Below are 22,422 nucleotides of genomic sequence, written 5' to 3' on the forward strand. Positions count from 1 at the left end.
GCAATACTAATTTTGGTGTAAGTGGGTGAACATGAGATGCTGAGCAGCTTCTCAGTGCTGAGAGCGAGCTAGTACATGTCATGAAATTCAACTGATTTGAGAAGTCACTGGGAAAGCCAGCATGCTAACAGCTGGCAGAAGTGGTGCGCTTCATAGTTCAATGTTTGTCAGTCTTCTAGAATTAACAAATGCCAAGCCATGACTGAAAAAGATGTTTTTTGTTTCTAGGACAAATGATTTCTGAAAACCAGACAAAAAAACTGGCTTGAGGAATCCCTCAGACTTGTAAGCCTTATGTTCTCTGTCATTAAGTGTGCTGAGTGCTGAGGTAATGGGCATGGTGAAAAACTTGAGTAATGTGAGCAAGGTGAGATTTTTTTTTTCTGCACTCTGCTGCCTACACACTTGGTTTTATAGGAATCAAACTGTTAAATAGCACACCTGAGTGCAACTAAGACTCAAGTTGCGTTTTACCTCAGTCTGATTTCCACCTGAAACCTAACTTTCCAAATACTTCATAGCTTTCTGAATCTAGCAAGACCATGGTTTTAGTCTACGTTGCATCTAAAAATGTGTTGGTTGTATAGATACAGAAAAAATGAGAAAATATTTTTTAAAAATAAACTGTGAGGGATAAATTACTTTTTTCAGCCCTTACAGTCACCTTAACAGCAGATGTAAACAAATGTCAGTAAAATGTGTCTGAGCTGATGTTTCCAGAGAAAGTGGAGCATTAGGACACACTGCAAGAAGCGGAGTAGGCATCATCCTTCTGTGAGATACTCAAGGTTATGCCTGTTGTAAATGCATTCAAGTTGCTTAGCTTTCCAGCTGGCCACCTGCCATGGAAAAGTCCAAGCTCAACATTCTCTCATGGCTGGTGTTAGCTGTTTTTTCAGCCTACAAGATCCAAGATATTTATTTCCCATCCCTTGATCTGATAAGATTTGAAAGGGAAACTCACTGGTAAACTTGTGATTTAGTCTTGATCAGATAGTCAGCACTGCTGACTAGATTAATTCATAAAGTAATTTTTTTTTTTTTTTGTGTGTCAATGTCTATTCTAGTTCTGCAGATGTCTTCTGTAAACAAAGCCAGCTTCAGGTTTGCATACTGAGCTGCTGAAAACAAAGCGTCAGACTAGGGTCACATAATAAAGTGATTGTGCATAGTTTCTGGTGATTTGTAAAAACATCCAGTTGCTTCTAAATACTGGTGCATTAATTGGAAATGCCCTTTATTTTTTTTTTTTTTTGCATGGCAGCTGCCCACTGAGAATAAATGGGATAATTTGCTAGTGACTAGCCAGAATGTTGGATCCATCCTTCCATTTACAGCTCAGGACTTTCTTTTAACTGTGTCAAGATTGCTGCTTTCAGTTGCCTTCTCTTGTGCGTTTTAGCCGACTGTGCTTGGAATGAGAAGTTGAGCTGGCGCGTGTTAGTTCAACTTCACGGAGAACCTCCGGTGTTTGAGATGAAAGGGTTCTGGCAGCAGTTGTAGACAATGAATTCGCTTAGACAGTTGGCAGGGAAACAGGAAGGAATCCTTTCATGGGATGCTTATGACTAGGTCTGTCGTCCACTCGTGCCAGGATGAGTGTGTGTGAGCTGGGCGCACTGCTGATGCTGGGTACAGTAATCAGACTTTTTTGTGTCATTTCAACATAACCATGATTCTTCCATGTGAATTGGGTATATATCCTCTTGGATCTACTCCTTGAATCTTGCTAGCTGCTAGTCAGTGAAGGCTAGAAAATGCTAAATCACTGTACCTGATGTGCAAGTCTGGCTAAGGATTTTTCTAGAATTAATTTTTTTAAAGGGCAGTAATTTAACCCATTTGTATTGCACTGTGCATCTTTGTGTTTTGGTTGTGGCCAGTACTCTTTTCTCTGCCGTTTCCACCTGCTTTTCTTCCAGTCACTGCAAGTCTGTTAAGCAGGAATAGCAGTGATGAAGACACAGTAAGTAGGAGTAAAATCAAAGCAATAGGGATTGTTATTGTTTCTTGAAGCTTATAGTGTAGGATGAGCCTGCCTTAGTCTGTTAACAGAACATTCCTTTCCTCCTTGAGGCACTGTTGCTAGTGTGCATATTGGAGACAAAGGGACAGAATTATTAACATAGTATCAAGGGTAATTAATCTCATGTACATCCTGTTGATGTAGAAACACCTAGAACTTCAGGGAAAAACTGTAATTTTTTTTTTCCTTGAAGCACTTTCAGAAGAGTTGCTGTATTTAATTGCTGGGAAAAGCTAACACACGTAGGAGTTGCCCTTCACCACAAGAACTCTGCTCCTGTTGAGTGTTTCTTAGCTCTAAGTCTAGAATTTCTCTCAGTCACAGGGATCCACAAATCTTACCACTGATGTGTGAGCTCAGATTAACCTAGATTTTTTGGGGGGAAAATAAATAAATATTTATCACCTATTTTTTTACCCACGTGCTGTAAAGCATACTGTGTGGCCAGTATGTCATGTAGGATGAGTTTATAGAAAGCCATCCTGACTTGGAAAAACGGGTTTTTTCATTGCCTGTTTGTACCAAGGTGACAAACAACGAATTTTTAAAGTATTTTCAAACTTTAACACTGTACGACTATGCAGTAGAAAGAAGAGGTAGTTTTTAGAAGCTTGGAACCAAATGTTATTTTTTGTAGTTGGTATGTTTGTAGGGTACAGATAGGAGCAACTTGGATAAGCAGTGGAGTTGCTGGATGGGAGCCAGTAGCTCAGTCTGTTGTTAAGGAGGAAGTTAAATAACACTAAAGAGATTTGATAGTTAGAATTCTGTATGGCTTAAATATGAAGAAGTGGTTAGTCTCTGCCTTGGAACTGGTGATTAAGTGAAAAATTGTTTGTCTTGTGTCAATAAATTTCAGTGCCCAGACAGGATGTATAACATCTGTAGAACAGAACTACAGCGTAGAATGGGCATCAGCATTTCAGGATAATTGAGGTTACTTCAGCATCCTTCTGAGTGAATTCTTAACAAGCACAGACTTGCTTATCTCCTTGGAAAATAATACTTAATTCATCAGCTGTCACAGAGTAGAGAACACACTTTTGGCTGTAGTAAATCCATGCCCTGTTTCCAGTGAGGCTGAAATGAAGTGCAGATTTAGAAGTAATCTGTTGGAAGAGCCTGCAGGTTTGGAGAGGGGAAGTTGTTTATAGTTGTCCCTCATAAGAATTTTAACCCTGGGTCTTCAGGGTTTGTAAAGGACTACTACTTCTCTTGAACAAAACCAGTTGTGGAACTGGAGCCGTGTCTGCATGCTCAATTCCAAAGGATATATGTGTTATGGTGGCAGGATGTTAATCGGCTGCTTGTGTCCTGTAGGTCTTGCTAAGAAAAGTGTTTCCTGTGTGTCTGCTGGTGACGTTTTGGGTTCTAATCTCAGTACCCAAAAACTTAGCTGATCTAATGTCTCTGACATCTTTCAAATGCCAGTCCCCTTGTTATTTTATCCTCCTTCTTTGCTTGTAACCTTGCTCATCCCTTGGGCCTCTGCTTTGGAGATCTTGCTTTTATGAAACATCTGAAATTGTAACATTTAAACCCCTTACAATCAACAGATGATCGACATCCCAGGAAACATGGAAGAAATGAGGTCTTGGAATTTGTCTGAAAAATAACGATTTCACTTGCAAGTTACCACTGAAAGTTAGCATTGGTGTTGCCTTCTGTCAGTACGTATCTCTGGCAGTTCAAATGGAGTAGTACCTTATATAAAGGCCAACTTCAGATGAAATTGTGTGTCAGTGCTTGAAGTCCATCCCGTTCCTGTATCTGGGATCTCGGAGGTTAAAGGCTGGGAGATTCCCAAACTTCTTTCTGGGGTCTCTTGGATTTCTTCTATGTTTCTCAGCCCTGCTGCAGAATGTTTTACAACTCCTGAATGGAAGGTGGGATACAGAGACTCTTGTTCTTTTATTCGGATCACTGTTGCTTTCAACTTGCAGATTCAGCTGCAGTTTGTGGTAGTTACTTACAGTATCCGCTTCTCCGTGTGTTTTTCTGTATTTGTGGGAATCTTTAGGTCTGTATTATATGCTTCCTTGAAGTAAAACGTTTCCTTCCTGTGTGGTTTAATTCATCATCTGAAACAAGCTAAGACTGACAGGTCTACCTTAAACTGTGCCCTCTAAATTTAGCAGCCAGAGACAGAATGATCAGGAAAGGCTAAATTAATATTATGTCAAAAAAGGCCTTGGGACAAGGAAAGGAAAAAAGCCAATTTGGAACAAAGGATCCCCTTTCAAGTCTTTTAGTTCAGAGAATTTAGAGGAACTGCTTTTCAGAAGGAAGAGTTTGAAATGAGTCTGTATTTTAGGGAACTGGATAATAGGATGTTTCACTGTCATTTCTGATCGCACTAACTGTCACTTTGAATAACTGGCTGAGAATTAAATGACAAGTTGATAAATTCTAGCCTTACAGAACGTTTCTTATTACGAGTTTCTATGGGCATTTTAAAACAATCTACATATCTGTTGTGCATTTATTTTCATAAAATGAATACTGCTTGAGAACTCTGCCCAAGTGTTTTCTGCATGCCTTCTGCAATGAGTCTATCAGTGGCAAAGGCAGTGATGCCAGATTAGTTGTAATATTTCTGTGGAGAGATTTCTTATAGGCTATGAACCTAGCCTGAAGGGACAGAGATGTTAAATTCAATTAGTTATTTTTGTGGTGACTTAAATTTGGAGCAAGTGTTAAGGCGACATTTATATAGTACAAAACATATAGAATAAAAATTTGTTAATTTTGTGACCTTTGCCCCTTGAGAATGTTGTGTTCAAAATCATCTAGCATATAAAAGATGAACTGTAGAGCACTATTTCAGGAAGCAAGAGTGTATGTTTGCATTTTACCTTTCCTCCCTTTCTCTTCCACCAGTCAGTTTTTTAGAAAATTGTACTATTTTCTCTGGCTTCACTAAACTTTATACAGCACACAGCAAAGTTTAAAAAAAAAAAAAAAGTAATTTTTTTTTTAAATAATCCAATAGTGATGCTGCATTGTGGAACTTGTGGGCTCATTTTAGGCCTTCTGTTTGTGTTTCTTGATTCCCCCAGTTCCCAGATGTGCAGTGACTCATCCTACTGAACAATGGGAACAGCATCTCTTATTCCTTCACTTGGTCCCAGTTGGCAAAGCTGTTACTCAGAGGATATGTATTGCAGAGGGAGAAGAGATTAGCAGTGAGAGAATGAATCATCCAAGCGTTTGTGGTAACTCTTGTGTGGTGAGCAAGAAGTTAAGGAAGACTAATGGTCTATACTATGCTCTGGTGTACTAAAAAGGAGTACCTGAATTATGTAAAATTCATAACTTGGAGGTCGCTCTTCCCCCCCTTACCACTGTCACAGAAAGCACAGGGTGTGGATGGAATACAGCATTTTGACATCTTGATTTCTTACTAATTGGTTTGTATCAACAACAAAATAGATGATGGTCATCTCAGGCTTTGCTGATAAAACTTTCAAATGTGAAATATACTAATAGACTATTAGTAGTTAAAAATAATTTTTAAAAGTCAGTATGAACATGCTTCACTGACAGACTTTGCTGTGACTGTGACCGAATGGTGCTTTGTATCCAAGTACCGTGCCAGCTAAAATGAAATAATGTATTTCAGATTTTAAGAATATTATTAATGAGTGTTGTTAGAGTATTTTTAAAAGGAAATAAAAGGGAAATAACTGGGAAATAAAAGAAGAGTCTTCATAAATGTGAAAAGACAGAAGCTCAACAGTCTTCTGTGAATGTAGTTGATCTGAGGAAGTTTCTTGAGCTGACACGGGGTTTTTTGATACACCAGCTTGTAAAAGATTGACAAGTCTGACCTGGACCTTTTTTGTTTGGTTGGTTTGGGTTTTTTTTAAAGTAAACTCACTGTGCTGTGATTATCTTTAGGTATTTAAATATAGTATAAATAATTTTGATGGCTTTCATTTCTGTTTTGCTCCTTGCAAGCATAGTTCAAAATAGATTGCAGTATTCAGAAAACTACTTTTTTTTTTTTTTTTTTTTCACTAGAAACATTAAAATAGTGTGATTGAAGTCATCAATCTGCATAAAGGTATTTTTAATATCTGATGAATCGGTTGCAAATATTTGCTGCCCCTAGTCATACTAGTGAACCAGAAATAACTGGCTAAGATCTGGAAAAGGAAAGCGTTTGAAGTGCTAATCCAGCTTTTGAATTGTTAGGTGACTTTGGAGAGACACTAAAAATTTATGCTGAAAATGCCAAACCAACTTATTTATGGTCAGTGTCTTTAAGAGGAAAAAAATAGTTCAACATGAGAAGGGGAGCTGATACTTTTTTATTTTGTTAATTTACCTCGAATGGAAAACCTACCTTGATGAACAATTCATAAACTGTGTGTATTTTTTTTTATACACATATATATATACACGTATATTTGTTTGTATAATACCCAAAGCATGAGATAGTTTTGCATAAATAATAATTTATTGATGGATTTCAAAATTGCATTCAAGTGCAGCTTGATATAAAGCTAAATAAATGTGACTTCTAGATCTAATTAATATTGCTATCTATTTTTCCCTGGATGACAAGGAAGAAAATTAAAGATAGAGGAATGTTCAGTTAATACAATTGTTCTGATTAAAAATACTAATACGACACAATATTAGTACCTGGAGTTCCTGTATTCTCATTTAAATACATTCCAAGTTATTCAAGTCAGTTGGTGCTGCCTTGCAGTTGTTCTGTGCTGCCTGCTGGATGAACTGAAATGCCTCATGCACTTCCCAGAAGCGACCAAGTTTTCCATGAGTCAGACCAAGATGTAGAGCAAGGTTGCTCAAGAAGTCTTTGGAGCAGGAACTGAATCCACACTTCCGTAGGCCATAACACAGGACTTAATCAGGCAATCATCTTTAAAGTAGGGGGGCTTGAGTGTGTGGTATGGGTTTGGGGGTTGTTGGATTAGTTTGGGGTTTTTTTGTCAAGAGGTTTGTGTACTTTAATGTTTTGAGCTTTTCTTAACTTCAAACTCTCTGGAGCTTGTCAGGGATTTATTATTTTGACTGGAAACAGCTATTTTGACTCAAGTACTGGATGTCTTTGAATTCTGTGCTAGAAGAGAATATTTAGACACCTTCAGATCTGTCAGACCATGCATATGGTGTTCACACCTGTTCCAGCAATCTGACTTGGTTACCCAGCTATCCAAGTGTTTTGCAATTACTGCTTAAAATTTCCCAGAATGAATAATTTGGCTTGATTGCAGTGTTACAAAGAGCTGTGTAAGAAACTACAGGAGCCTAGTTTCCCTAAATCACTGCAGAACAGAACATGAATTTTTTTTCATTAATCAGATTATTTTCTTACCATCTTATAAATGTGCAAAACATTAAACTGATTGATGCGTGGGGGAGGAAGCGGAGGAGGCAGAAGCTGTAAATCAGGTAAACTTGCTTGTGTGTCCCAGCAGTTTACGTGCGTACAGCTGTTTCCTGCTCTCAGCGTGGGAGGGTGTTTGGACAAGGCAAGGACTCTAAAAGCAACTGGGTAGAAAACAGGAACAAGTTGTATCAGAGATGGCCCGTTCGCAGTCTTGCTGCACATCTAAAGGCATTGTGTAGGACAGAGCACAATAGATAGAGAAGGTTTTCTTGTTGCTTCAGTGACCTTTTTCTTTTTGGGCTCTCACATCTCCTAAATATAGCTAATGCTGTACAGGAAGACCTTTTCTCTTATTCATGTGGTCTGTGGTATCTCTTCTGGTCCAACAGAGTGCCAAAAAATACAGGAAATTACTTTCACCTTATGAAAATTCATGATTGTAAGGAAGCTCTTAGAGCAATTGTTCTTTGGAAACTTCCCACCCCCCCAAAAAAAGTAAATTTTTTTCTGCTAGTGATACTCTGTAAATCTTTTGCGATACATGGTAGTTTTCTGCAAATGTGTGTTCTCCTTTATTAGAAGACACTTACATTTTTAAATATTAGTAAATAGTAAGCTATGGGTCCTTTTTGCCTGTGCCTTATGCTAAAAGCATGAACTTGTACAGTACACTGAATCCTCTGATCTCCAGCCTGAGTCTTCAAAATGAACTGTTGTGGTGGCATCTGTTTACAGTTGTACTGGGGGGGAATAATTCTATTCCCATGCTATCTCAAGCCTCTGGTGTAGAGGAGAATGTATGGTTTAAGAATTTCTATTGCTGTTGGAATCCGAGGCAGAAGTTTGAGCATGTTCTCATTTTGAATTAGTGACTTGGTGACAGCACTACTGACAGTTTGGTCAGTAGTGACATGGTCCTCATATGTGATATATGTAATGTGTTTTGCTGCCTTGAAGTATTAAAAGGCAGCAGGATTTTCAATTTTATCATTCTTATGACATGGCTACAACTGCAAGACATGTGTCCTAAACAACGAATAATACTTTCTTACTAAACAGATCATCTTCTTCTGAAGAAATGAAAGGGCACTGTTTGAAGAAGGGGCTTCTGCCAAAGGTAGTTTCAGTCCAGAACTAAAGTCTGCATCTATAAAGAAATAGTTTTATTACTTCTAAAAAGTGTGTGCAGGGCTTATTGTATCCACTAATGCAAAGTAGCACTTGATTTGAGTGTGATACATGGGCAAGCTTGGTTTTTTTTTAAAAAAAAAAAAAAACAAAAAAACCCCAAACAAAACAAATGAACAAACCACAAAAGAATCCAACCAAACAAAAAACCCCCACAAAACCTCTTATACATTTTCACACAAGAATAAATTTCCTTTGTAACCATTGCTTATATTCTTTTCAGTGTAATTGCTAAAGGATTTTGTATAGTATGAGCAAATCCATTATTAAAACTCTTGATCCTAAAAGGGAAACTATCTGTAGAAGGTCCTTCAGAATGTTCCTTTTTTTAACAAGCAAGTCTAGCTTAAATTGTCGTGAATTGCGAGTGACTTAAATCTTTCACTTTTCTAAAGATATGCCAGGCAGTCTAGGATGTACTTTTGTTCATTGTCATGAATTTTAAACAAAATATATCCGTTTCTTATAAACTTGTTTCATTTTTACTCCCACTCAGTGTCAATTAACTGCATTCATCATACAAGGGGAAAAAAACTAATTCTTTAATCCAAAGGACTGATTTTAATAACACTTCCTTTTCATTGTAAAGATTTACTAGATAGATTTGAGCATTTATTCCGATCTTTTCTAGAACTAAATCTTTATTCAGATTTTTCTAGAACTAATAGAGAATTGCTTTTAGAAGAAATGTTAGTTTACCTATTGTGTCAGTACTGTATTATGGCAGCTCCACTTCATTATCAGCAGTTTATGTGAAATAAGCTATGTAGTTCTTCTGTTGTTCCAGCTGCTGAAGCATATCAGGATGTTGTCCAAGCTTCCACTTGTGATACTGCCCTGTTAGACCTCAGTGCATGTTGAAAAGTGAAAAGGCTATAGTTCAGTTGGATTTGCTATTCTGGAAACAAGCTTAGTTCCCATCTCTTTCCCTTTCCACAGGGTGAATCAGTGAAATACTTCCTGGATAACCTGGATCGGATCGGTCAGCTGGTAAGACGTACTTTCCCTTTCTGAATGAGAGGAGCTCAAATTGATAATGGTACCCTGGGTGTGCTATGATTAGTGCTTTTGGGGGTTTCTTTGTTTTGGTTTTTTTTTTAATAATAATGCATTAAATAACTTCAGTGTTCTTTCTCTAGAAATAGTAAACTCCAGCCTTATGAAACTGAAGCTTAGTAATTGCTGTATTTCTTTGTTGGGGTTTTTTTTTGGCAGACAAGTAGTATTGTTTATGAAAGTTGTGTTTATGCATGTATTTTCTTTTATCAGTCCTTCTACGCACTCTCTGGATCTCATTCACTTTTCATGACAATATGATGGCTGGTGCTATTTAAGGTAGCAGAATGAAACCTTACCAGATTAAAAAAAAAGAGTATTAGCACTTGTAGGATTCAAAATCTGTAATGACAACATCTGTCAGGTGACTTGGAAGAGAAAAAAGAGACATGATTTTCCTAAATAGTAACAGTGATAAGCTTCTGAAAAACAAATCTCTCTACAGTGGTGGGCTGGGCCCCAACCAGTGGTAGAACATGTTGCTGCATTCGCTAGTCATGGAGTGTGAACCTGGAAGAAGTATTTCCACTAAAGCTTGCAAGATGTCCTTTGTATGAGTAATGAACTGTGAAAAACTATGTTTAAAAAAAAATCCTTTCAGTGATGACATTCAAAGATGATCCGCTTTACTGAACACTACCTAAATGGCAGTAACACTGTAGATAATAATTTCATAATGAAAAAAATAGACTTCAGCCTGAAAATGATGCTTGAAGGGTAAAAATGTGAACAACTGCATTAGTCGTATGTTTTAATTCTCCCGTGTCTTGAGATCTTCTGTAGCTGTTTACCAACGTGTTGAGATAAATGGTCAACAGTTCACTATTTCGAAGTTGAGTATTCACTTAATAATTAAAAAAATCATGGCTCTTGTTGATGATTTTTTTTTCCCCATTTTCTGGCATTAGCCAGCATTTTTGAAGGACTTTTTGTGACACTTTTCTCTTTTCTTTTACAGAATTATTTCCCCAGCAAACAAGATATTTTGCTGGCTAGAAAAGCCACCAAGGGGATAGTAGAGCATGATTTCATCATTAAAAAAATACCTTTCAAGATGGTGGATGTAGGTGGACAGAGATCTCAGCGTCAAAAGTGGTTCCAGTGCTTTGATGGAATAACTTCAATTTTGTTTATGGTCTCCTCCAGTGAATATGATCAGGTTCTCATGGAAGACAGGCGCACAAATAGACTTGTGGAGTCCATGAATATCTTTGAGACAATAGTTAATAACAAGCTTTTCTTTAATGTTTCTATTATCCTATTCCTCAACAAGATGGATCTTCTTGTAGAGAAGGTAAAGACTGTCAGCATTAAGAAGTATTTCTCGGACTTCAAAGGTGACCCTCACAGGCTAGAAGATGTTCAACGTTATCTGGTGCAGTGCTTTGACAGAAAGAGGAGAAACCGTAGTAAGCCGCTTTTCCATCACTTCACCACTGCCATAGACACTGAAAACATCCGCTTTGTGTTTCATGCTGTGAAGGACACGATCCTTCAAGAGAATCTGAAGGATATTATGTTGCAGTGAAGAAGAGCAGCTGATGTTCTGTTAAAATTTGCCGGAGGGTTAGATCAAAGTTTTTATCCTTTCTTTATGGCCGTTGCATGTGGTGTAGGACCCATGCTAATTACTTGGCTCAGGAATGCTGTAAACTAGCCAGTCCAAACAGAGGAGCTATAGGCCGAAGGAGTCAAATGTTGATGTTAGCTACTGAATCATTTGGACTAGAAACACTACTGAAACATGGCCGTTGTAGGTTCGTTACCTAGTTTGGAATGCTGAATAACACAACCACCTTCTGCCTTCTTAGAAAAAAAGAAATCTGACAAACCATACATGGAAGACATGTTGTTTTAAATGAATATGCTCATTCTTCAGAGACACTAGTCATACAAACTGCCTTTTTTTTGTAGTTTGGAGATGCTGATTTGATCAAACTAATGTAAATGTAATGAGATTGGCGGCTCTATTGGAGAATGTTAATGGAAGTTCTGTTCTTAACCCTTAGGACTATAACCAGATCTTGTGTGCACGTTCAGCTTTGCCAAGGGTCTGGAATCCACTTATCAAGGTGGATGCACAGCTCTTGTCTGAAGGTTTTGCATGAGTCTCTTGAGGCAAAAGTCTAAAACTGTATAAGGACACCTGTTTGGAGTAAATTGGATGGGAAGTTAAGGCCTCGCTGATACAGAGAAGGGTTTATTTTGCACTATGTGTGAAGGGTATTACATCACAGGAAAGCTGATTTCCTTGGTGAAGCAGCCTGTGCTAGAGCACCTGACCATGTATCCGCACAGTAGGTGCTCGAGTGAGATGTACTTCATGGGAATTCAGCACTGTTCTTACACCTGCAGTTGGCAGCATTTGTGAAGGTTCAGTGTCTTGCATGACAGGGCTTTATCTATATTCAAAAGTTTGAATGCTGATTAAACTCTTAAACAAAGGTTTTGGTAGTGCAGCAGCTGCTTGTTTAGTTCCCAACAGCTGACATGATAGAAGACTGAACACCCTAGAGATCCCAGTTTTACAGCTGCACTGATGTATTTGGACAGCAAGACCTTGCTGTAGAATTAGCCTTTAATCTGTGTCTTAATGGGATCTTTAGCCTATAGTAATGCACATGTAATTCTGAGTATAGTCAAGTTTGGAGTGGCCCATTTTGGGTAGTGGTTTGTGCATAAAATTGCAAGAGGCTATGAATAATGATTATATGAACTGTTAATTTCCTAGCTCTTAATCTGTGTAACTAACTGTCAGGTGCCTTTTTTGTGTACAGACATATCTGATCTTTTCTACTACAGTGGGCTACATGAACAAACTGAAGATCTGCCTTTTATATCAACATTGTAGTGTTATCCTTTAGGTAATTTTCAAACATAGTTTACGGTGCCATTTTTGTCATAGTTTTTATCCAAGAATAAAACCTGAAGGGCTGTTTGTACCTGTAAAAAGCCAGCAGATTCCCTGGAGTTCTTTTCCCGTTTAAGCCTGTAATGGCATGTCAAAACAAGCAACGTTTTACTTCAGCTGGTAATCCCATGGGAAATGTGGTCAAAAAAAAAAGTCCTGTTCCGTTGTCCTTTCATGTTAATTTGGATAAAATCTGGAGTTTTTCTTCCTCTCTGAAGCTTGCAGATGTTCATATCAGTATTTTTGTGTAGTTTCCTAATGTGGCAGTCTCTTGGCTTTCTTTGTGCAGTCTTCAGAGTGGAAAAGATGTGGCTATTTCAGTGCTATGTAATGCACACAGTATCGAGGTAAGAAGCAACTGAAAAGTTGCAGATGGGAAAGTCTAACTTAAATTTGAGCAAACTTAAACAGGAATTAGATTCCTTGTAACAAGTCTTATTTTTGCCAGGACCAACTCTCTTTTAAATATTTATTCATTTTTAACCTTGAAGAGGAAAAATGTTATGTGACTCTAATATTCAGATGGGGGGGAAACTCTTAAGATTATTACATTTGAAAAGGTAAATGTTTCAACACAGAGCAATGCAAACAAGTTTACTCATCATATAAGGTTTGTTTCTCTAAGCTAGCCCATTTGGCTGAAGACTAAGACTGTTTTCAAAGCTTTCAGGTATTCTTGGAGTTCTTCGTAGTAGTTTCCACTTCACACGAGACACTGGGAAAGAGGAAGCAGTTGTGGGTTGACCTGACTTCTGGGTTGACTTGGCTTTATTTCCTGGTTTGCTCTGAGCTTTATTCTTTCACTAAACTTCTAGATAGGTTAATATTATGCTTGTTTTCTCAAATGAGTTAAACATTCCTTTTCAACTGTATTTTTTTTTCTCAAGAATTACCTCAGTTTTATATCTGAATCTACTGTAGTTTTACCTCGGAGTCATAGCATGGAATTTCCTGTTCTGCTTTTCTCTTCATGCTCATCCATGGTTTTGTATCCTTAGTCACCTTACAGATTTAAAACTCTGTTCAGAGCTAATAATGCAACTTCTATTTTAAGTAACTTAATCTGCACCTGGAAAAGAAACAGCATGAGATATCTCTTATTGAGCTCTCAATCGTATCTTTTTTTGTACGGTATGGCAGTTTTGCACACTAAATCAGAATTCTAGGGAACCAGTTTGATCACCTCAGGCCCATTATTGCCTTTCTTCTTTTTACTGATAAAGTCAGCTTAAGTGTGATGCTGCACGTTGCAGATCATCAGTTTGGCTCTAGGCTCTGTGTTCTGTGAAACTTTCATAGTGATGGTTCACACCAGGAACCCAAGATCAGGAAACTTCTTGCAAAAGTGAAGGGCTTCTCAAGTTTGCAAAGGATCTGGTCCATGACTAAAAAGGTCTTTTTTTTTGAGTGTCAGCTTTCTCTGCAAAATACACTCCACTTCTTGCCAGAACTGAGGAGTTTTGCGTTTGGGTTTGGGTTTTTTTCCCAAAGGAACTTGTAGTATAGTAAAGTCAGAAACTCATGGTACATCAGTTAATTACTAAAGCAGGACTTAGATAGGTTAGATCTCAGAAACATCTCAGGACAGGCTTGGTCGGTTGCTTAGTCCTTTCACAAGAAACAAATAGAAAACTTTATTTTAAGTGACATCCTGGAGAACTTTGCAGGTAAACACAGCTGGAGAGAACATTGGGTTTTGTTAACTTTATAGGCTTATTGTTCATTTGGCTAGTCAGGAAATGGGTCACAGGCGGGATGATAATGAGAAGGCCTTGAACAACTACATTCAAAAGAAAAAAAAAAAACAAACCCAAGCACACAGCCTTTTACTGTCTCTCCTCTGACACCCATAGGTCAATGACCAGTGATGGTGTGTTGCAAATGGTTTGTCTCTTGCAGGGACTAAAAGAGGAAGTGTTTGCAGCATGTGCTTGCAGGAGAGATTTAGGTAATCTTGCAGTTTAAGTAGAAAAGCTAACTAAATGCATTTATCAAACATTCCTTTGTATTTGTTGTCCTCAAAACAGGTTTTAAGCTATAGAGCTTGTCAGTCAGTACCATTCCTTCAGATGGTGGTGCTGTCATTCTCTTGAACAATTCTTAGATGACATTATGAGCTGACATGGTGAATTGGAATTAAAAAGGAAGAATAGTTTTCTTGAAGTGACATATTTAATAGGCAGTTGTCACTTTGAAGGAACTAAATAGCTCTTAATGTTAAAAATGAATTAATATCCCTTATGGAGTGGAAATTACTGGCCACTCAACTTTACACTACAACTCAAAGATGCTTCCAGTTTTATACAAAGAAATGATCTTATTTAATATAGCAGCATAGATTATTTGACTAGTTAACTTGATAATAAATTCCTTTTTTAAAATACTGCTGTGTAAAACCTAGAACTAGGCATGTTACAAGCATGAAGAAGTTCCTGAAGATGACTGACTGTTTACAGGCTTTCTGAGCCACCCAAAGCCTGAACCTCAGCCAAGCAGACAAAGTGGAGAAACTAATGGCAAAAAAAGTAGTGAAATGGAGTAGGAAGAGCTCATCTCTATGTGTCACTGCAGATAAAAATGTAATTCCACTAGGATAGCAAAAGTAGTTTTTGATATGAAAACGTGTCCCATTCTGTCTGCGTGTCATCCCCCCATCTCCATGTTCCCATCCCCCCTTGGGTATTCACCAGTCCTGGCTACTGTAATCTGCAAAGAATTGTAGAATTAGAGAAGTTAAAAGAATTGGTGTGGAACCACTGAAGAAACCAGCAGCTTTCTTTAGCAACAGACAGCTACCTTCCACAGCATATCATTTTAGAAAGCAAGCCCTTTGCCTTTAGGTGGTTGTCTTTGTGGGTATTAACTTTATGTTTTGGAGTCTCTTCTATGTATATACCTCTTTAGTTCTGGGAAAAAAAATCTGCTGCATGAAACTACAGGATTTCTGTTAAAGGCCCCTCTGATTTTCAAATAGTGGGTTTTGACACCTGACTTGTGTCATTGAATTTTGAGGAGAACTTACTGGGTTGATAGACAATTTGATTCATGCCAGCTTGAGACACAAACACGATATGCAATAACACCTCCATACAGTGCAGCTTGTCATGTAACCAAACACTCTTATCTCCATGATACACCAGTCTCTCATGATGAGAACTATATTGATTCCTGTAAGTTTAGTAGTAGCCTCTCTTCTATATCATTTTTTTAGTATAAAATCACATGGTGTAGTCAGGGGTTTTAATATAGCACTGCCAACTCTTTACCTCAGTACACTCTATTAATCCTGTAACACAAAGTGGTGGGCAGGGTGTTTCAGTAGCAGCTATAAAACATCTGTGCCTACTTTTGTAAATGACTTTTTAACAGATTTCTAAGGAGCATCCATTATGGATCGGGAAGACTGGCATGGTCTAGGCCAGGCCTGGCCTGAATTAGTATTGACTCCACACACCTCTAGATGAGGACTGTAGCCTAGTGAGGAAGTAATTGGCAAGACAATACAAGACCTAGTGCTTTTTAATATTACCTGTTTTGTAATTAGCTGGGGTGATCTCTGCTTTGTGCTGTGAAGTGGGCACTTTGTTTTAACACTAATCTTTTTTTACATAGGTGGAAATGAGTAAAACCAGGATATTTGGAGCTGAAACTGCTGCTCTGATAACCAGGTGATGCTGTCGCTTTGCTCATCTTGGTGGTTGGGCAGTTGAGCTCGACTCTTGATGTTTTTATCTTTCAAATGGCATTTGGAAGGCAGTGTTGAAGTTTGTCTATGTGTTGATATGCTTGTTTTCTTATTAGGTGGGGAGTATGGAGGTACTAGATTGTCAGTGCTGAGTGGTTCTGGCTTGGTGAACTGTATCACAGCTTAGCTCTTGGCATATGTCCAAAGGTCATCTTCTGTCCGATGTGAAAATGATCAGTCGGATTTAAAAAAAGAGCAACACTGACTTCCAAGGTAGGCATTCTGCTAAAAAAGACAAAGTATGTTGGAAGGGAGCAAGAGAGGGGAACTATTTTCTAAACAGATCCCAAAAGCTGATGGTGCTTGAAGACTGACTGTATTGAAGTGAAATGCCATCTGCATTGACCCCAAAAGCTTTGAGTGACTCCAGACAACTATTGCCTGTGAATTAGCAGCAGCAGGCTGGCAAGGCCAGCACTGCTGCAGCTGCACACCCTTCCTTTGTAAATCTCTTCATCTGTTCAGAACTGGGTGCTAAAACTCAAATTTCTGTTAAAATACAGTATACAGATCTCTGGCCAGACAGTGCGTCTTACTCCTTTCTAACAGCTACTTAAACTTTCTTCAGGATACCAGAGCATGAGTAGTATTCCGGGGGAATGGCTAGGTTAAGAGGCTGTTTCCATTATTTGAATAAAAACTACAACTGATGGAGAGCAAAACTTTGGATAAGTAGGACCTGAGAGAGCATCTTATGAGGGAAGTAAGAGATTTTGACTAGCACTGCTTCTCAGCTAATACTTCCCATCAATCTCTTGTGCTGAGCTTGTGTGCAGGTGGTTGGGCACAAAAGCTGAGAGAAGATAGCAGGGAGAAGGGGGATGTGGAAGAGAAATGATACTTGAGTGGCTCATGAGACTTGGAAAGCGTGGTTGGTGGACTTAGGTTTGGAAACATGCATTCAGACTCCCACTTGCATTGAAGCCATTAACTCTCTTTAGGATAATGAACGTTTTTACAGTGAACAGGTTTTGCTACCTGGAATGTGTAATGAGCTTGAATTGATGCACGTTAAAAAGTGAGACTCCACTTAACAAAATGGCTAGTATTTATTGCTCTTGTGATGAGTTGTCTTGTTTATGGAATCAATATATATGAAAAACTGACAAAACACAAAGTTATCTCGTGACACAATCATGTAGCTAGGAAGCCAATTAATGTTATCTTTTATTCTGCAATTTACTTGCTCTCTGGTGCCTATGCATTGTAACACACATACTATGCAATATCATTCTTTTCTTTAACTAATTCACTGCATTGGGCAAGAAAGGCCTGAGTTTAGCCTTAATTTTCTAACAATTCATAAGGACGTACTTTAAAAACAGTGGCAAACTAAAAGAAGGTGAAAAATGCATAAAGTAAAAGCACAGTTCCAGACTGCTCACATAAGTGTCTTTCTAGCACCAAAACAGCATCCATGATAGAAGCAGCTACTTGCTGTAATAGTTTCAATTTATGAAAACTGTGTACTAGATAAAATTATATTGTGATGTGTAAAAAGTGTATTTTATAGCTTTGGTGACTTAGTTTACTGTTTTGTATATATGAATTTTATAAATCTATTAAAACTTGACTTGTTATACTGTTCTTCATGGGTTTTTCTCTTTCAACAGCGTCTGGAGTGACATCTTTTGCTTTATTCATAAAATTTTCTGCAAGAGAGCTGCTTTTTGAATAAATTACAGCATGGACTCCATGAAACTACAGCTGTCATGCAATAAAATCTTGTTCTGTAATCTTAATGTATCTCCCACCTCTCCAGTTCTGGTCTGAATCAATCCTTTCCAAGTGTGTCCAGGAACTGAAGGCTGATAAAACCTGTATAAAAATTCCAACTCATTCATCTGTAGCATTTCAGTAGCTGACTTAGGCATTAGAACTGATGGGAAGATGAAGGGGAGACACGGCTAGAGTTTGTGCTTATGTATTTTAAGCTCAGCAAGAGAAGGTAATTAAGCCTGTTGGGTTGGCAACACCTGTTGGAGATTCCTCTTCTGCTGTGTAGCATCTGATAATAGCTGTGGAAGCTATACTTGCTTCCTTTCCAGTGCCAGTCCCCGCTGCTGGACTCATTTACATGTCATGGTATCTTGTATGGCAGTGCAGAGCCATTGACATTTGGAGAGTCGCCCCTGTCTTGTGGCATTGCCATCCTGGCAGCAACTAATTCTGCCAGAACTCCAGCTCCAGTTCTTAGGAATGTCGTTAACCTTTCCTCACTTGTACTTCAAAAGGTCACATCTGGCAGAGTTAAGTCACAAGTCTTAATTGTTTCTTGTGTTAACTATTAATGCCTAATCAATTACATTGGCAGGTACACAATCTGAGACAATTCATAGAGTGTCCTTTGTCCTTTTTACTAATCACTGGAAATGTTAGGTCCTCAGCTACATCAAGCTTTTGGGAGTGGTTGACTTTTTTTCCTTGGAGGTGCTGAGCACTTTTGGGTAGCAGTGTGTATTGCTAGTGTTCAGCATCTCTGAAAATGAGGGCAGATGAATTGCAAATTCAGTATGTGTTAACAGGAGGCTTCCAGGTGTGATCACATACTTACTAATCTGAAAAGCTCCCAGCAACAGCTTCAAGTGATCTCTTTGGTCAGGTTGTGAAGGCAAATTAGCCCTTTTCTGGGCCAAAATATTCCTGTGAATTACAGCCCTACGAGATAGTGCATAGAAAAAGTTTAACACATTTCTTGGTGGAGCAAGAAGGAGCTGTCTGGCAGTATCTGCTGGAACACATTGGTGTTGTAACAGGGGCAGTGCCAGGCTGTTGAGACCCTTGACCAAGCAGGAGGGCAGGGGATTGTTTTAAGTTGTTGCTTTTGCCTGCTCTGAAGCTGGTTGGGGTTTGTTTGGTTTGTACCTAACGGAGTTTTGAATTGCTGAATCTCCAAAGCTTTAATAAGAAATGCATTGTCACTGGAGTGCCTGCCTGAGCTCAGCAGTTGTGAGCAGGTGCTTAAACTGCACCAGTTTCAGTGGAATTTAATTTTTTTATTTGGAACAGGGTATCTTAGTGACACCATTTTTCCATACTTGGCAATATTTCTGTATCTTAAACTATCTCATTTCATACAGCAAAGATGTGCCTTTCATAATTCGGCTGCACAGATGTTGCCCCATAAGAACAGAGGCTGAAGCAGTCAGTTTTGCAGGTAGGTTTGTCTGTTCAGTGTCAGTGGATGCTTGTACCTCAGGAGGAGCCGAAACTCGATGGATTAACTTTGAATTCTCTTCCCCAGATCAGACTAGAGTATCTCTTCTGCATTTTCAACAATCCAACACTCTGAAGATAAAAGGGAAAGCATGGCTATTTCCGCAGGGAGAAGCTTCTCTAAAATGCAAAGTAGGCAGGGCTATATAGCTTGTATTTTTGCTGAAGTGTACAAGGTGTAAGGTCTGGGGTGCTTATAGTAATATTTAAGTATTCATTACAGCTCTTTCAGGAGAGAAGTTAAATCCTTGTGGTTTCTAGCACCAGTCTGTTATTTTATTATGCTGTATAGGCCTGGGAGGAAGTTTTATTCAGTTACTAACAAAAATTATCGAACTTTTGCTACTCTCACCAAAACTGACTGACATCTTGGGAAGCTGCATGATGTTGAGGAAGAGTTATTAGAAAGAGTGTTCAGGGATTTTTACAAAAAGTAGCTTTTCTTTCAAGCTTCTATTTTGCACCACAGAAACAGACTTCAGTTAAAAATACCATTTTTAGAGGAGGGGGGGTGCTCACATCCACTTATATCAGAAAGTGCTGGATACTGCTAATGTCTATGGAAGATGCAGGTTTCTGCTCTCCCACCATTGCAAGCTGTTGTAGGCAATTTCACCTCTAACTAGCAAAGAATCTGGGGATTTGGGGGGGGGGGGGGGTGTTTTTGTTGTTTTTTTAATTTTCCATGGACGGTTATATTGTGCCCCCACTCCTTTCAATTACAGAAACCTTGTTTTAAGTGTAGGAGCGGAATGTTCTGTCTGTTTATTTTTGGGAGAAGATGTTTGTCTTTATGAGTTCGTAAAGCTATTAAAAGACTGTTTTCTGCTCTGTTCAGGATTATAGACTTTAAAAGTTGTTTCAAAACAAGTATCCTTGAGCTTGGGGCAGAGAGGTTATGACTGGGGTTACTTTGATCATGGAGGATGCTCTAGGTAGCTAGAGGACGGTGTGGTCTGGGGCATGAAAGATCACAGCACCTTCAGAAGGAGTTACCTGGTTCTGGGTATCTCCTGGAGACAGGTCATGAGCAGAGTGCATTTCTAGATCATCTCTCTGTCCTAACAAGCACCCACAGGTCATGAGGCAGAGAGGGAGGCTGCCAGCCAGAGCCCCGAAGCCGTGCCCAGGGGAGCTCTGTGGCAGGCTGCTGGTGCTGCTGCCCTTTGGGACTTGCCTCCTTTTCCATCTGCCTGCCCCGTTCCTTACGCTGCCTGTCTTCCTGCAGAAGGCTCACCAAAGTGGGGCTGAAGTGCTGCACAGTTCACACCCAGGTTCTCCTGCCCACTGCCTGCTACACAGGGACACTGTTCCCAGACCATTTGTAACCAACTCCGAGCTTGGCTGCTGAGTTGCAAGTAACTTGTGGATGTGCTTTATATATAGAGTACCCTTATACTTCTTGCTAATGGTTGATCCGCAGCTTGACCTTCTAAAATGACTCTGAAGTATCTCATCTGTATTTCTGTTCCACAGCTCACTCAGCAGCTTATTAGCTACAAGCTATGCTGCTGTTCCCACACTCTTCCAAGTAGAAGTAGCTCCCCAGAAGCCTGCTGCTTAAAATGCAGGTCATCATATTTAGGGGCTTACCTTCAATTTGTTTTGCTTCTAATTTTCAGCTGTTTTCTGCCCCCCTACAACTCTGGTACCCACAAAGAAAAGGAGGAATTGCACCTTTGTGCTTTAGTCCTGGTTATAACCTTGATTTTTCAGTGAAACCTTGGCCGGTCATTTTATCCCTCTATGACCAGGTTGCATCCAGTTCTTACTCACACTGGTGTAGACTGTGAGTGCGAAGTACTACTGGCACACCCTGGGAACAAAATGTTGCTCTGTGCTGTCATGTACAGCAGCAGCGCTGAAAACATTTGTTGGTGTGAGGAGTAGCCCCCTCCATGGGAATTTCTGCATGAACAAAAACCTGCAGTGTAGTATTGCACAGACTGTCTCTCCTCCAGCTGCCAAAGGACTTAAAAGTGTATTCAGCCTCTTCCTGCCTTTCACTGCAAAGCTACATCTTGCCTGTGGCCCCTGCTGAGCTGCCCGTGTGAGTGGGTGAAGCGCTGAGTTGCCATGCTCATCTACTTTTTACCTGGAGCACTTCTGCACAAGCTGAGCTGGTAAATGGTGTTTCTGTCAGTGATGGTGTCAAAAATACCTGTTATTGGTAAGCAACAGCTCTTCAGCAAAAATTCATGCTTTCACAACAGAGCTAACATGAATCTATAAGCCAAGTGTTGCATAGGGAGTTTCCCATCTGTGACTTCTGCCAGCAGTTCAATCTGTTTCTGTGCCACCCTTTTTCTCTTTTGTCTTGGCACTTTGTTATGATAGAAAGCTGCCTCTTTGCCTTAGGCAATATTGTCATCCTGAATTTATGGCCTCTTTCTGGAAAGTTTCTGAAGTTCAGCCTAATGATTCAGTACAGAATCAAGTAAGAGCAAACAAGGCTGAACAAAAAGTAATCCCTTGCTTAAAATAGTAAATTTGTTAAGGCAACAACTGAGCAAGTATGGGGTAGTACATGGATTTGTAATCCAAGCAGGATTTGTTTGGAAAATTTCTTCTGCTGGGAAGAATGTCTTGGATGAGAACCCCATCGCCTTCGAGGCTGCCAGGAGAGGGCGGCAGCAGGGGCTGCGCTGCACCGCGCCTGCGCCCAGTCCAGGCGCACAGCCTGGAAAAAACGTTTCCAGGAATTGCCGTCATCCCTCCCAGTGCCAAACTCCCTTTTTCTCCCTTTATGAATCATGTGGATGTGAAGTCACTTGTGTTTCCGGAATCCAGTTAAATTTATTACGAGATCATCTTTTCTACTCACCTGCATGTGTAAATCTCAAGTTTTTCTCAGTTGTCTTACGCTGATCCGCTCCAGAAGTGCATTGCGGGGTTACTGCATGGTTTGAGGACCTCAG

At 39.3% G+C, this 22,422-nt stretch overlaps 1 protein-coding gene across 2 annotated transcripts in view; it reads left to right on the forward strand.

The window, feature by feature from the left end:
* Positions 1 to 17,875, forward strand: part of GNA12 (G protein subunit alpha 12) — a 44,269-nt gene extending 26,394 nt beyond the window's left edge. The window contains exons 3-4 of one of the 2 annotated variants that reach the window (XM_074918755.1): positions 9,516 to 9,566; positions 10,591 to 17,875. In XM_074918755.1, coding sequence (XP_074774856.1) covers positions 9,516 to 9,566; positions 10,591 to 11,160 — 621 coding nt within the window. In that variant the 3' untranslated portion in view covers positions 11,161 to 17,875. The remainder of the gene's footprint in view (positions 1 to 9,515; positions 9,567 to 10,590) is intronic. The other variant, XM_074918756.1, reaches the window with a different exon arrangement.
* The last annotated feature ends 4,547 nt before the right edge of the window (positions 17,876 to 22,422 follow it).

This window comes from Athene noctua, chromosome 15 (genome assembly GCF_965140245.1).
Source record: "Athene noctua chromosome 15, bAthNoc1.hap1.1, whole genome shotgun sequence".
NCBI lineage: Eukaryota > Metazoa > Chordata > Aves > Strigiformes > Strigidae > Athene > Athene noctua.